At 43.1% G+C, this 13,310-nt stretch overlaps 1 protein-coding gene across 7 annotated transcripts in view; it reads left to right on the forward strand.

The window, feature by feature from the left end:
• BEND7 (BEN domain containing 7) overlaps positions 1-11,916 on the forward strand; it is a 46,953-nt gene extending 35,037 nt beyond the window's left edge. For 3 of the 7 annotated variants that reach the window (XM_064656475.1, XM_064656482.1, XM_064656479.1), the window contains 3 exons: positions 5,245-5,295; positions 6,645-6,683; positions 10,002-10,273. In XM_064656475.1, coding sequence (XP_064512545.1) covers positions 5,245-5,295; positions 6,645-6,683; positions 10,002-10,063 — 152 coding nt within the window. In that variant the 3' untranslated portion in view covers positions 10,064-10,273. Of the gene's footprint in view, positions 1-5,244; positions 5,296-6,644; positions 6,723-10,001 lie in introns of all 7 variants that reach the window. The other 4 variants (XM_064656477.1, XM_064656481.1, XM_064656476.1 and 1 more) reach the window with 4 other exon arrangements.
• The last annotated feature ends 1,394 nt before the right edge of the window (positions 11,917-13,310 follow it).

The raw sequence follows: 13,310 nt of genomic DNA on the forward strand, positions 1-13,310 counted from the left end.
GCTGGTGGAGCAGGGGCTGAGCCTTCCTGAGTGAGTGTCCTCATGTCCACACACACAGATCATTCATTCCCTTTCACTTTAATCTCTGCTTGCTCACTGAAACATGAGCTGAACCTGTAGGTGTAGACTAAGGTGCCCAAAGAACAGATCTGAGCCAGCATTAATCTAACTTCGCCCAAGACTTTCTGAGCCAGTGTGTCTCACTGCTGCTTGATCACACTTATTTATCTACATCAGTTCCTGGTTTGTCATAATGCACAGGCTTTATACAGAGAAAGCTTAAGATGATCCATTTATTTTACAGAAGCCACAAGACAACTTTTTAGTCAGCACTATGTTGAGCTAAATTTTAACAGCAGTCGTATTTAAGAGAGGAGGGGCAGGCTTTTCATCCTGCTTGCCTTCCCCTGAGCCATTCAGTACATCCTCTGATTACTTTTTCATTTCAAACCAGACAGTAAGACACTGCATTCATGAGCAGACCTGTCCACTTTATCCTGTGAAACATTATTTCGGTCTGAAAACGTAAATCCTGCTCTAGCTTTCAAGGATAATTTCAGAGAATCCCAGCAAATGAATGGGGTAGATCTGCTTTTTGTACCCCTTTCTATAGGGTGTACTCCCATGAGTGTTTCCAAATTAAATGAAATCATGATCACTGGATCATAGATGCTGCCCAACTTCAACCTTATTTATCATGTTTGGCTCATCTCCTAATTAGGGACTGAAAAAGGTCCCTACTTGGAAAGCTAATAAAAAAAAAAAAAACTATTAAAAATTCTGCTTTCTAGAAAATAGTTCCCCGGTGTAGATTTTGAAAGGTTGTTATCCTAAGCCAAATGAAAATTCATTTAAGTTCTGAATCAGTGACAATATTTTTCATAGCTGGAAATACTCTTTTTTTTTTAATTTATTTATTTTGCTTTGGCTTTTTCTTAGTTCTTTTAGATTACTGCCTGAGATCTGAGACCTGAGTAGAGTTTTTTTTATTTGTTAGATCTGAGAATAAAGCTGTCACTGCCATTAAATTTTTATTGGCCTTGTTCAGTCTTTTCAAAATTTCACAAGTTGGCTGTCACAAAGGGGAGAAGAGACTGCGAGGTTAATGTTACAAGCAGATGTTATAATTAAAATTAAAGAGTATGATAATATTCTTCAGCCTTGACTACTGGTCCCACGTCATGCCAACAGCACAGCGCACTGTAGCTTCATAGTGCCAGGTCTGTCTTCTCCCAGGAGAGGAGCTGAACAGTTTTGGTGGATGGGATGGGATGCAAAATGGCCCTGGAAAGGAAGAAGTCAAAGGATGAGGCAGGTAGATAGGTTTCCTCTCTAAAGCAGCATGAATTACAATGCAAAGTGCCTTTTAAGAGGGATCTTAAAATGGGTGAAATCAGAAGGAACTGACTTGGCTGTTCCTGTCACTTCTGTGCCAGACACAGCATTCCAGCCTTTTCATTACTAAACTCTCCATCCATTAATAAGCAGCAGGTCAGGGGCCACACATCTGCCACAGTAAGTTCTTCCTCCCTTTTTATGTTTTGAAGAGCCCATGAGCCTTTATTCCGTAGCAGCTGTCCATGGTGAGACAGGAAAGCTGATGCTGTGTGGGTAATACGTAATAACAATATGTAAATAATCACATGGTGGGATTCTTGGGGCTGTCCTGTGCAGACCCGGGAGTTGGACTTGGATGGTCCTTGTGGGCCCCTTCCAACTCAGGATATTCTATGATTTTATTCTAATACTGCCGAAGTTACACAGGGTAGGAGCTGTTCATGCAAAGTGATTACCTCGTGCATTACCTGGAAACTTTGGATTGCCCTACTCCTTCAAGGAAGACATGGCACTGTTAGAAAACATGCTGAAAATTTTCAGACAGTATTAATTAAATAAATTACATGCTGTGGCACTTCATTCTTGAATTGTTGTTTAAAATTAGCACCTTGTTGCAGTGTAAAATAGTGGGAAAGAAGGGGAAAAAAAGAGTTTACTTTTTTCTTGGAAATATGCCTTTTCTCCCATGTCCTTGTTCAAACTGCTGCTTCCATTGTTTTACATGAGCTTGGGGTTTTTTTTCTTTCTATTTCTTTTCTAATTCCCTGGTTTGTGCTTTTGACACAATATCTACATGCTGCACGAGATCAGCAATATACACAGGGCCAAGGAAGGATGTAGGATGAAGTCCAGCATGTGGTACAGTGTGTTTATGACCAGTATTTTAGATAAAAACAGCGATATTGAAATGAGTAACTGCTGTTTTCAACTCCCCAGCCCTGGACACACATCTACATCTGTCCAAGGAGCAAAGCAGCAAGTCTACTTTTAAGAGGCAAACCTGTGCGTCAGAAGCTACACAGTTGGGGGGGAATCTAAGGAAACAACTACCAGGGAGGTTTTGCAAGAGCTACTGAACTCTGTCTAAGCAAAGGACAGACAAGAGGCTCTGAATTCCCACAGTAGGATCTATTCCTGCTTGCCTTGTCTTGCAAGCTGGCTCAAGACAAGTGAGGTTTGGCTGACAGTCTGTGGGTGCGGTTGTCAAAGGCAAACCTTCTTTCCTGCTTGGAATGACATGTGAGAAGCTGGTGTTTTATATCCATGTTTGGAGGTCAAGGTGTTTGTCATTCCTTTGTGTCATACTTCACCTGGAGCTGCAGTTACACATCTAGTTTGATAAAACAAATTCTGGCAGCTGCTGAGAAGAGTGAGTAGCTCCCTGGGCATCTGCTGTGCTCCCACTCCCTTTCTGGCTCTGGCACAGGCATTCCTGTGGCCATGTTGTCAGTTTTTAACTGGATCTGGTCTTGGTGACTGTTTAAACATTTGTGCTGGCATGAGGAACGAGACTGGAACAATTGGTGGAGAGCTGAACCTCATCTATCAGATACCAGATTAAAATGGCCAGGTATCTTCTGGTTCTGCAAAGCTGGAGACTCGAGTCTTTATCTTCTGAAAGCGAGGTAGTTCCTCACTCCTATTTGTTTCTTTCTGTATTACTGCCTTCCTCTGAGTTCAGTGTTAGCCAGGTGTAAGAGCAGTCAGGCAGAAAGGTGACCACATCTCTAGTCCTACCTCAAGTGTCGCTGCAGAGATTTCCAGAAGAGCTGTCGCTTGAGTGGGCAGCCTTTGTTGGCACCAACCCTGATATTCACAGAGGGAAGGCTCTCCAGTCCACTGCCAGCACTCAGATCCGGCTTCCCCCATTTTCATAGCTTAGGTCCTTTTAACCCAAGGGGCCAGATACAGCTTTGTCTCTTGCATGTTGAGTTGCTGTGCCACAGAATCAGCTGGTGCCAGTAGTTCTTCACAACATAGCTAGAAGTTGGCATCAGGCTGACACTCCAGATTTTTTAAGATGTGTATATCCTGTCTCAGCTGCTTGTTGCACTGTGCTGTCTCCTCCCTTGCACATCCAGTCCTTCCATCACTGAGAGTCTGGTCCACATTCAAACCAGCTCTTCCCATTTAGTGAGCCACCCATCCCTTCCAAAATTCAGCGTTTTCACAGGGAGCTGTACTGAATTTGTTTCTACCTAGCGTGCCACCTTCTCACAAAAAGCAGAAAACAGTATCAATTCAAGGCATGGATTCACAGGTCTCTGCCGTGAACTTGTCAGGGCTCTGCATTTAAACCTCCTCCTGTGGGAGGAAAGCTGCTTAATGCTAGAGTTCCTAGTTTATGTTTTCTTTAGTTAATTAATTTTGCAGAACTGAGTAGAGACCATACAACTAAAAAGTAAACTAACATCCAGGCACATGGGAGACACAGCAGCCTCTTGGTCCAGGGATGGATTGCCAAGGATTGATGAATTACATTAGGAAACTGGTGTAGACTAGGATCTGGATTAGTTCTTACAATGTCATCATAAAGGCAACAACTCAACATCCTCATGTGCAGAACCATGGTAAAGATGACTAGGACACTTATCTAATTAGTTTCGAGTGGGAGCTGAATTGAGTTGCTCAGGACATCTGCAGCAGTGGTCAGATTTGATCCCTATGGATATTGTGCAGTGAATGAATGTGAGTAGATGTATATCCACCACACTGACCATGTATAGTGTAATTGATAAGTTTAAACTAAAAGAGGATTTAGATTAGACATGAGGAAGAAGATTTTACAGTGAGGGTGGTAAAACACTGGAGCAGGTTGCCCAGAGAGATGAGAGATGTGCCATGCCTGGAAACATTAAAGTTCGGGTTGGACAGGGCTCTGAGCAACCTGATCTAGTTCAAGCTGCCCCTGCTCATTGCAGAGGAGTTGGACTGTGTGACCTTTAAGGTCTCTTCCAACCCAAACCATTCTATGATTCAGTAATAATGGGCTTGTCCTTTATGACCTCACCTAGTTTGCTGAAGATCTCGCTGTGCTATGAGGGCCTTAAGTATCATGCTGCAGTGCAAAAGACAAAGGTAGTAGGATTTTGGATAGGGCTTGTGTGGGTTAGGCACCGATTTCCTATTACACACCTATGACTTACTCAGAGTTCACATGCACCATCCTGGTACTACAGCCTGACAAGTCCCTGCACATCTGCTGAGCGCAATGAGCTATCTTTATGCATACCCTTGGCCTCTGGCAAATGGGAGATGAACAAATTAGGCTTTTAGCCTTCCTTCACCGTGGGCCAAATTAAGTCAAATGGTCTTGCATAAGCTGTGGGTTGAAAGCACGTGTGTGTACATACACAGTAATTGCCTGCATGGTTACGTGCCTCTTTTAATTACACTGGGCACCCACCTGTGTCTTTGAAGACATTTTGCCCTAGTAAATCTGGCCCCTGCAAAATGAGCCTGCTTGTGGCCACAGGAAGTCTGGGTGCAGAAATGGGGGTGTTCAGGCTTTCCCTGCAGGCGTGGGGTGATGACAGCTGTCAGAGGGTGGAGTTCCAGCCTGGGAGGCTCTTCCTCCAAGGTACCGCTGGGGCTTTTTCTTGTGACTTTATCAAACAATCGCAACTCCTTTTATCATACAGATACCCTGAAACCTTAAAAAGAGCAAGTGTTGCTCCATCCCATTGCTGGCAAAACTGCTTCTTAATACCCACCTCCCTCTTCTGAGTTTGCATTTTTATTATGTGACCTTTTCCTCCAAGCGGTGAGTTTTTAACTGAGTACTTGCAAATTGCAGCTGAGGAAAGTAGATAGAAAATGCAAAATCACTCTACAGTCTGTAGCTTTTTAATCGCATTCCCCTATTCAGTGAAAGTAATGAGATTTCTTGTTTGTATTTGTAATCAGCAGAGGCAACTGACTGTGATGAGAAGCCGGACATTTCTCTACTACAAACAGGTAAAATGCATTAAAATTTTTATCAGCCTCCAGTATGTGTGTTTGTTTATTTATGGCACAGAAGCAGTTTTCAGTAATCCTGGCTTGCCGTGTACAGCTGGGTAATTGCACACAGGACTCTCCTATCTAAAGTTTTGAGTGACCTGTATTAAAAAACAAATGCATCAGAATCTTAACATTTTCCCCTCAGTTTCATATTCATAAAACCTCAAGGTGCATGGGAGCAGCTAAGCTAATAAGGCCAGTAAGTTACCCTTCTTATGCCAGATAGGGACTTGTGCTCATCCCTGATATTTCTGGGAGTACTTTTTATTTTTTAACAGAGTTATCAGTAGGGACAAACACAATAATTTGTAATGTGTTCAGCATCTGTTCAGTTGTCCAAGTTATTAGCAAAAATATCTTGGACTCACAGAAGGATTGCAGAGATATTTATATGCTAGTTAAGTGTTGGTTTACTTATTCTTGGAAGTGCAGCCACCCGGCCTTAAAAGCTTGACAGTTGCTAAACAGCAGCTTGGCTTTCTAGCTGTGTGGACTGGGAAATAACATATTTGTGCGCTGTTGCATTTGGTGTTGAAATCAAGACAAGCCGAGACTGAAATTTGAAGCACCCTCTCATTAAAAGTCAGTCATCTATAGGTGCCCTGATGACAGGAGCTGAGCTGCCATCCTCTGAAAATGCAGTGGGGCCAGAGTCTGGGGAGATGGTCATTTCCCTGCATTTCAGAGTCATTTCCCTGTAATTTCACCGAGATGATGCCCCTTATCCCTAAAGCCAAATTAAAAGGAGGGAGGGTCTTAAGCAGACAAATAGAGTCAAGGGTTATACTGCAGTTTTATGCTATTTCTAAGGTGCAACAATGAAGAGTGGTTGGAGATGAGCGATTCCATTGCTGTGAGGAGCAGGACAGGGCTGATAACTGGGTTGCTGAGCACATGGCACAGTACCTGACAGCTGTGGGGAGGACAGACCACCAGTAACCATCACAGCATCTGTCTCTTGTGCAAGGGCTCCCTAATCCCTAATTGCCTGAGGGCTGGAGAAGGAGCTCTCACACACCGAGGCTGTGTGCAGGAGCAGCAGCTGCCAGCCGTGGAGCGCTGTCGGAGCACGTGCAGTTACTAAGGAGTAGGACCAGCGGAGCAGTTGGGAGGACAAGCAGCTTTAGTCTGGTTCTGGCATGGTCCCAGCGGGGGCTGGGAGCACGCGCTGCCTGGGATCTGCCGCGCTGCTTTCCTGGCCAGCCGCTGAATAACATTTCAGGGTGCGCTCCTGATAATGGATGCAGGAAGCTCTGGCTTGAAAGGTCTCTTCCAAGTGACATCCTGTTCGTTTCTTTTATCAGGGAGGGAAGCAATTCCGCTGCGAGAGGACCCTCATAAAGGTTGCTAATGCGACGCAGTGTTATCTTTTCATCGCTCTGGTAATCACATTAAGGAGCAGAAGTGGCGGTTTGCTGCGCGTTTCTTTGAGCGCGGCTTCTGTAGTTACTACTTGTGTCGCTCATCAGGGGTGGAAATGAGGGTGCTGAGAGGGTTGTGGTAGAGAAGGCGACACCCTTTCCTCTCCACAGCAAATCACCATTGTGGTATGCTTGCCTGTGCACCTTTGAGCATTCATGCATGCAGTTTCTCAGCTGGAACACTTGTTTGTGATTCGTACTACTCCATAGTACCCATGGAAGAATGCCTAAATAAACCAGTGCAGATTGCACTGGGGGGGAAGTGATGCTCACAGGCTGTAAGCCAAGTGTTTGACTCACACCCATTATTATATGTGTGCAAGTGCCTCTTTATAGTACATACCCCTGTCATATCATACTGTTGTTGGAAGCAAAATATCTAAAGTGATATACAGACAGTATAATGACAGTAATTATTATGAATCAAAATACAGATGCTTTCTATTAAGGAATAGCAAAAGAGATGGGATATGACTGTTACAGAGGTCTTTCCGTGTTTTAGTACAGCTAGTTTTATAAAGAAGTGTTACTGACAGATTCTTTAAAGAAAAATTCATTCAGGTGTCTTCTCTGTTCAGCTTGAAAAATCTTCAGGGAAAAGGCTCTCTGACTGTGTGTTTGTACAGTGCCTGGTGCAATGGGCCTTGGTTGCAGATAAATCATGGACTCAGGAAAAATTTCTTCTCTGAAAGGGTTTTCCAGCATTGGAACAGGGTGCCCAGGGAAGCAGTGGAGTCACTGCCCCTGGAGGGATTTAAAAGGCATGTAGGTGTGCCACTCGGGGACATGGTTATTGGTGGGCTTGGCAGTGCTGGGTTAATGATTGAACTTGATGATCTTGAGGGTCTTTTCCAACCTAAATGATCCAGTCATCAGTGGTTAACCTGGTGTGTTGGTACAATAAAACCAGTGAATTGGGTTGCTTGAGGGGATCTTGCAGGAGACTGGATGGGGAGAAAAGATAGAAGCTATCTGTGAATGGTTGCTGTCTCGATCTTCTGTAACTGAAAAGACTTGTGAAGGAAAAGCACCCTAGAGAGAATTATTTGAATCAATGGCAAATGTTGGTGACAAAAAAAATGGAAAAAATCAGATACCTTTAATCTGTGTTTCTGGCTCTGTCAGTCCTGCCTATGACACTGGTGGCATGAAGAAGATCTGGATATATGTGGAATAGCAATGCTGAAATGCCTCAATCAGCACAGTTTTGGATCACACCCTCTGGCTGAGACTTCATTTGGGACACCTCAGTGAGAGGTGTGGTTGCTCTCAGCTCTCTTCATTATTGGTGGGAAGAGGACTGCTTCCAAAGGGAGGGGAGAGTCAGCTCCAGTTGCATTTGGAGGTGTCTCTCCTTTGGTGCCAGCAGGACCGGGCTCTGAGCGCAGTTCACTGGTGCAGGTGCACACAGCCTGGTTTGAACCAGCTCCCTCTGTGCCCACAATTAGCAAAGTCCTGGGCTCTGAGGAGATCAGGGGGTGTTTTGTTTTCAGAACTCTCTTTTGGAACTCAAAAGCCTGGTAAAAAATGGAGATGGTATATCCTCATAAAACTGAGGAAGACATTTTTTCCCAATTATATTTTAGCACTTCAGAGCAGAAATGATGCTCCCATTGTAAAATCACCCTCCACACTTAGAGGGCCTTGGCTTTAAAGGCTGTTGATTGAAGGATGTTTAAAATAAATTGCAAGAACTGTGGCAGTTAAACTTGCTGAGAACTTTGGTCCTTTGACAAATAAATCTCAAGAAAATACTAGAAAAATTTTCTGTAACAAATGTTATCAAAGCTCAGGTCTTGCAGAGTTCCAGCTTTTGCACCTACCAAAAGCTAAAGGCTGCATCCAGACCTGAGCTGAGACAGAACAGACAGCTCCAGGGGTAATTATTGCAGGCTAAACGGGCAGAGTGAGTAGTTTCCCAGTGATACAGGATACCTAGAAGGTGTGAGATAGATCTTTATCAGGATGACAATGTGGCAGCTTTTAGAATCTTTCTATCTAATTTGGTATTGCAAAAAGGCTCATCTTATTTTGATCTACAGTTTCTGTGAAGGATCTGAATTTTGTATTTGAAAAGGAAGGCATAACCCATAAGTTCTGCATGTGGAAACAAATGTAAGCCAGCTGAAACACCCTTTTCTTGAATCCTTATCTCAAAAATTCAATTTGAAAGATATAGGCAGATATAGGACCATGAGGGAGCCCTCCTTGGACCACAGCTGAGCTGAGAGTTTGTGTAGTTTCTCCATGCTGGGGTTAATTTCAAGAAGAGAAAGAATTTTGATATCCCTAAAGGAAGCTGAAACACTAACATCCCAATCCTCAGGTCTAGGGGTGATACAGCTTTGTGAAAAGATGAGAGCAATCTCTTGGTAAAGAAACAGATGATAAGAAAACAGCAACAATCCAATTCTATACAGGTTGTCTCCTTTTCTCTTGAAATACAATATCAAGAAAACGAAACTTGGAGGCAAGAAAAACCCTTTTTGAAACCTTAAATATAAATCCTTTATTGTAATATAAATCTTTATCCTTTCAATGTGTGATTGTATGAGTCTTTGCTTTTCATTGGGGTGTATTTGCCTCTCAGGCTGATTGATGTCTGTCTTCTATTTGCCCTGTGTTCTTAGCGCTCTTGTCGTAATTCTTCTGTCCATCTTTTCATTGTTCTGTTTAGAAAAAGCATATTCTTAAAGTGCTTTAAAAAAGATGGAATATAATCATACTGTGCACCTTTTATATATATATATAATATATATATATATATATGTATTCTCCCATATGCATTTAAACTGCTGTGGAATGTTTGGTTTTTTTTTTTTCCAAATAAGATCTTGAAGTACGTACTCCAGGTTTAAAATTCATGTGGTGCTTTTTTCACTTCTTCAGAACCGTAACTTCAAAGGGGTGAGCATCACAGTGCAGTTTGTGCCAGAGCGTGGTGCAGCGCTGAAATGGGCTGCACTGTGTGTTGTGTGAAAAACTTCACTGGCAAATTTTGTATTCAAAAAAATCTATTTAATTTGCTTTTATTTAGCCAATTGAGCTCTACTCTAAATGGAACTCAGCAGCCTCTGCCTGTGTGCACACCAGCAGTTCAGCCCCATCACAAAATTAAAGTTAAAACTCAAATACGTAATTTCCATAATTCTAAAATATCACCTTTTTTGTTGCAAATTACTGATATGTTAAATTTTTATGGGTGTTTAACCTATTTCTTCAAACTCTTTCTCCCTCCAGGTAACCTTTTCGACACCACAACAGATCATCTGCTAGATGCAAACCCAGATTTTTCAGTTTGAATTTCACATCAGTGTTCTTAGCGGATAGAAACACCCTCTCCTGTCAATAACATTCTCGCAAGCTCGGCATGAGAACTTCAGCATACTGGAGGATATGGACATCCATACAGTTTTCCTTACAAGTTTGTGTTGTTTCCATGCGTTTTCCGTGTAAAACCGCCAGATTGCTTCACTGTTCTCCATCTTAATTAAAGGTGATTTCCCTCCATATCCAATGCATTACTGAATTAGCGGGGCATCCACTCTGAAGTTGTTCTCTTGCCTTTTTTTTTTCCTCCATGATTGTATTTTTCCACATGATTGTATGCTTGCCAGCAGTGTTTCATCCTAAGCCACGCAGAAGTGGTGACTCTTCCTGCCCCCAGGGACCAGGGTAGCATCTCTCTCCATCGTGAACCCTGGGGTCTTGATGAGCACTTGATTTGCCGAAGCCCTTTGCTTCTGCAGACCCACTTTTCCTTTCCTGGCTGCTGCGGTACCAATGACCAGTCATACACAGCTGTGATTAAAAAGTCCTTGCTGGATTTAGGTGGAAATAAAGCCAGATTCCTCCTAGCAGTCTCCTAGTTACAGCAAGGAGAAGCTATTCCTCAATTTCCCCTACATGGTCCTTGTGCAGTGGCTCTCGAGCATCTTTGTAGAGCAGATTGCTGGAGGTGGTCATTCTCCCTTCACTGTTCCCCCCAGCTTGCCCTATCACCTCAATCTCAAAATGTGTTCATTTTTCAATTTCCAGGAAGCGAGTCTGCTCACTGTGATTTTTCAGCCACTTCCCTTGGTGACAATATTCACCTGTTTTTAAAAAAAAAGTCACCTTTCGACTGGCACTGTGTTGATATCTCAGCAGCTGAGTGAATCGATCAAGAAATTGCACTACCCTCTTAGACGTGGAAAGGGTCGGTCCTTTCAGGTCAGGGCTGAGGTAAAACTGTACACAGCCCTCCATGCGAACCTTCACTTCTGCACCTTTCATCAGCACTAAATTCACTTTAAAAATGTTGGGAAAAAATCTAGACAGTTTTGCCTGCAACACCTGTCGATCACCAGGTAGTTTGAGCATGTTTGCTGGAATTCGAGGGACAGCGTGCTAGAGCCTTTACCATTGTGTTTCCTTTCCCTGTGTGTATCTTAGGTACATTTGTTTTTTTGGAAACTATTTGGCCTTTTGAGTGTCTCAACAGAAGTGCTATTACAAAGTGGGATGGTTTTCAAAATACTTAATCTTTTTTTTTTTAACAACCCTAAAGCTCATTTCTCGGATGTTGTAGAATACCCACAAATAACACTGAAGCCAACGGGAATGGTTTGTTCTCTTGGCACCTGAGAAACCAGGCTCCCAGCCCTTCCCCACCCACCTTCCATGGACTTTTAGGAATGACCATATTCTCTCTGAAACTGTGGAATAGATTGAATGTGCACTGCAAACCTTAAATTTTGAGTCTTTCCTTCCTTCGTGGCTTGGAATTGCCTGCATTGGGCAGGGGGCTCCAGTCCGTCGTGTCCGTATCGTAACCCTTCAGCAAGGAAATCAGCATTTTGTAAATTTGGAAGATTGCATTTGTGTTTACTTACTGTGACTACTGTTCAGACTTTCTTCAGAAATCTTTTTATAGGGTTTATTAGAGAGAAGAAAAAAAAAATCATTCCATATTTAGGTAAAAATGTCTCAATCTTCTGTATATATGTTTTATTAATATGTAAATATTTAGATATTTTTAAATTACTATGTTCTTAATAAAGCGACAAGGGACTAGTTGTGAAATGGTGTATAACATTGTGTTGTGTTGCCGATCTCTGGGAAATCCTCTTTGTCAGTTCAGAAAAGAAAACCTACAATAAATAACTTTAATTGCGTGTGCGTTCCTGTGTTCTGTGCTGGATTCACATATTTTAGAGGAATTATCTGGCAATTAGTGGACTACACAGGGAAAAGTCTAGGAAAACCTTAAAAGTTTCCACCACAGTGCTGTTTTTCCAGCTGGCTCAGCCGGAAACCATGCTCCCTGCCAATCACAACAACATCTATATCCAGTCACATAATAACTCTTGAGTATTAAGTACTGATACGCTTGAAGTCTAATTTTACTTGAATTAGGTGCCTTTGTGATCTGCACTTAAAAGGTTAAGCTCTGCTTCTATGGAAACAACACAAGGGAAGGACAAACCAACACTCATAATTTGGAGTAGCGGCAAAGATATATGCTTGGTAATTCATTATCACACCCTCATCAAATGTTGTTTAGCCTTAGAAAATATTTCCTGCAAAAACACGTTCCTGGTAATCTTCCGTCAATTACAAGGAGCCAGTGGAGTGAAAGAGTGGCTCGCCACACCTTTTTGGCTTTATATAAGGAGTGCTAGGGAAACACTGCTGGTAAAAAGTCTGGTGAGAGTTTCCTTAACATTTTGGCGGCTGCACGGATCAGCTGGAGCTGGGTGCATGTGTTGCATCCCTGTGGCATGGCACAAGTTAGTGCAGGCCCTCCCCACTGAGGAGTATGGAAAGAGCATCTGAGCCATAGATCACAGGATGGCGTGGGTTGGAAGGGACCTTTAAAGTTCCAACCCCGCTGCCGTGGGCAGGGACATCTTACACTAGACCAGGTTTCCCAAAGCCCCGTCCAACCTTCTCTTGAACACTTCCAGAGATGGGGCATTCACAGCTTCTGTGGGCAACCTGTGCCAGTGCTTCACCACCCTCACAGTGAAGAATTTCTTTCTAATATCTAATCTAACTCTACTCTCTTTTCCTTTAAAATTGTTGTCCCTTGTCCTGTCACTGCAGGCCCCAGTAAAAAGTCCCTCTCCGTCTTTTTTATGACCTCGCTTTAAGTATTGAAAAGCTGCTATGTCTCCCCAGAGCCTTTTCTTCTCCAGGCTGAAAAACCCCAACTCTCTCAGCCTGTCTCCACAGGAGAGGTGCTACAGCTCTCTGATTATCTTTGTGGCCTCCTCTGGACCTGCTCCAATGGTTTCATATCTGGGAACTCCAGAATTGGATACAGCATTTTAGGTGGGGTCTCATCAGAGCCAGTTAGAGGGACAGACTCACCTCCCTCAAACCGCTGGCCACACTTGCTGTGATGCAGCCTGGGATACAGCTGGATTTCTGGGCTGTGATTTCACGTTGCTGGGTCATGTCCAGTTTTATATCCATTTTTCCATCCATCCCCAATCATATAATCATGGAATCCTTTAGATTAAAAAAGACCCTTAAGATCAGTTCCAGCCACTAACCCAGCACTGC

The sequence above is a fragment of the Pseudopipra pipra genome, chromosome 5, assembly GCF_036250125.1.
Source record: "Pseudopipra pipra isolate bDixPip1 chromosome 5, bDixPip1.hap1, whole genome shotgun sequence".
In the NCBI taxonomy this organism is placed as follows: Eukaryota; Metazoa; Chordata; class Aves; order Passeriformes; family Pipridae; genus Pseudopipra; species Pseudopipra pipra.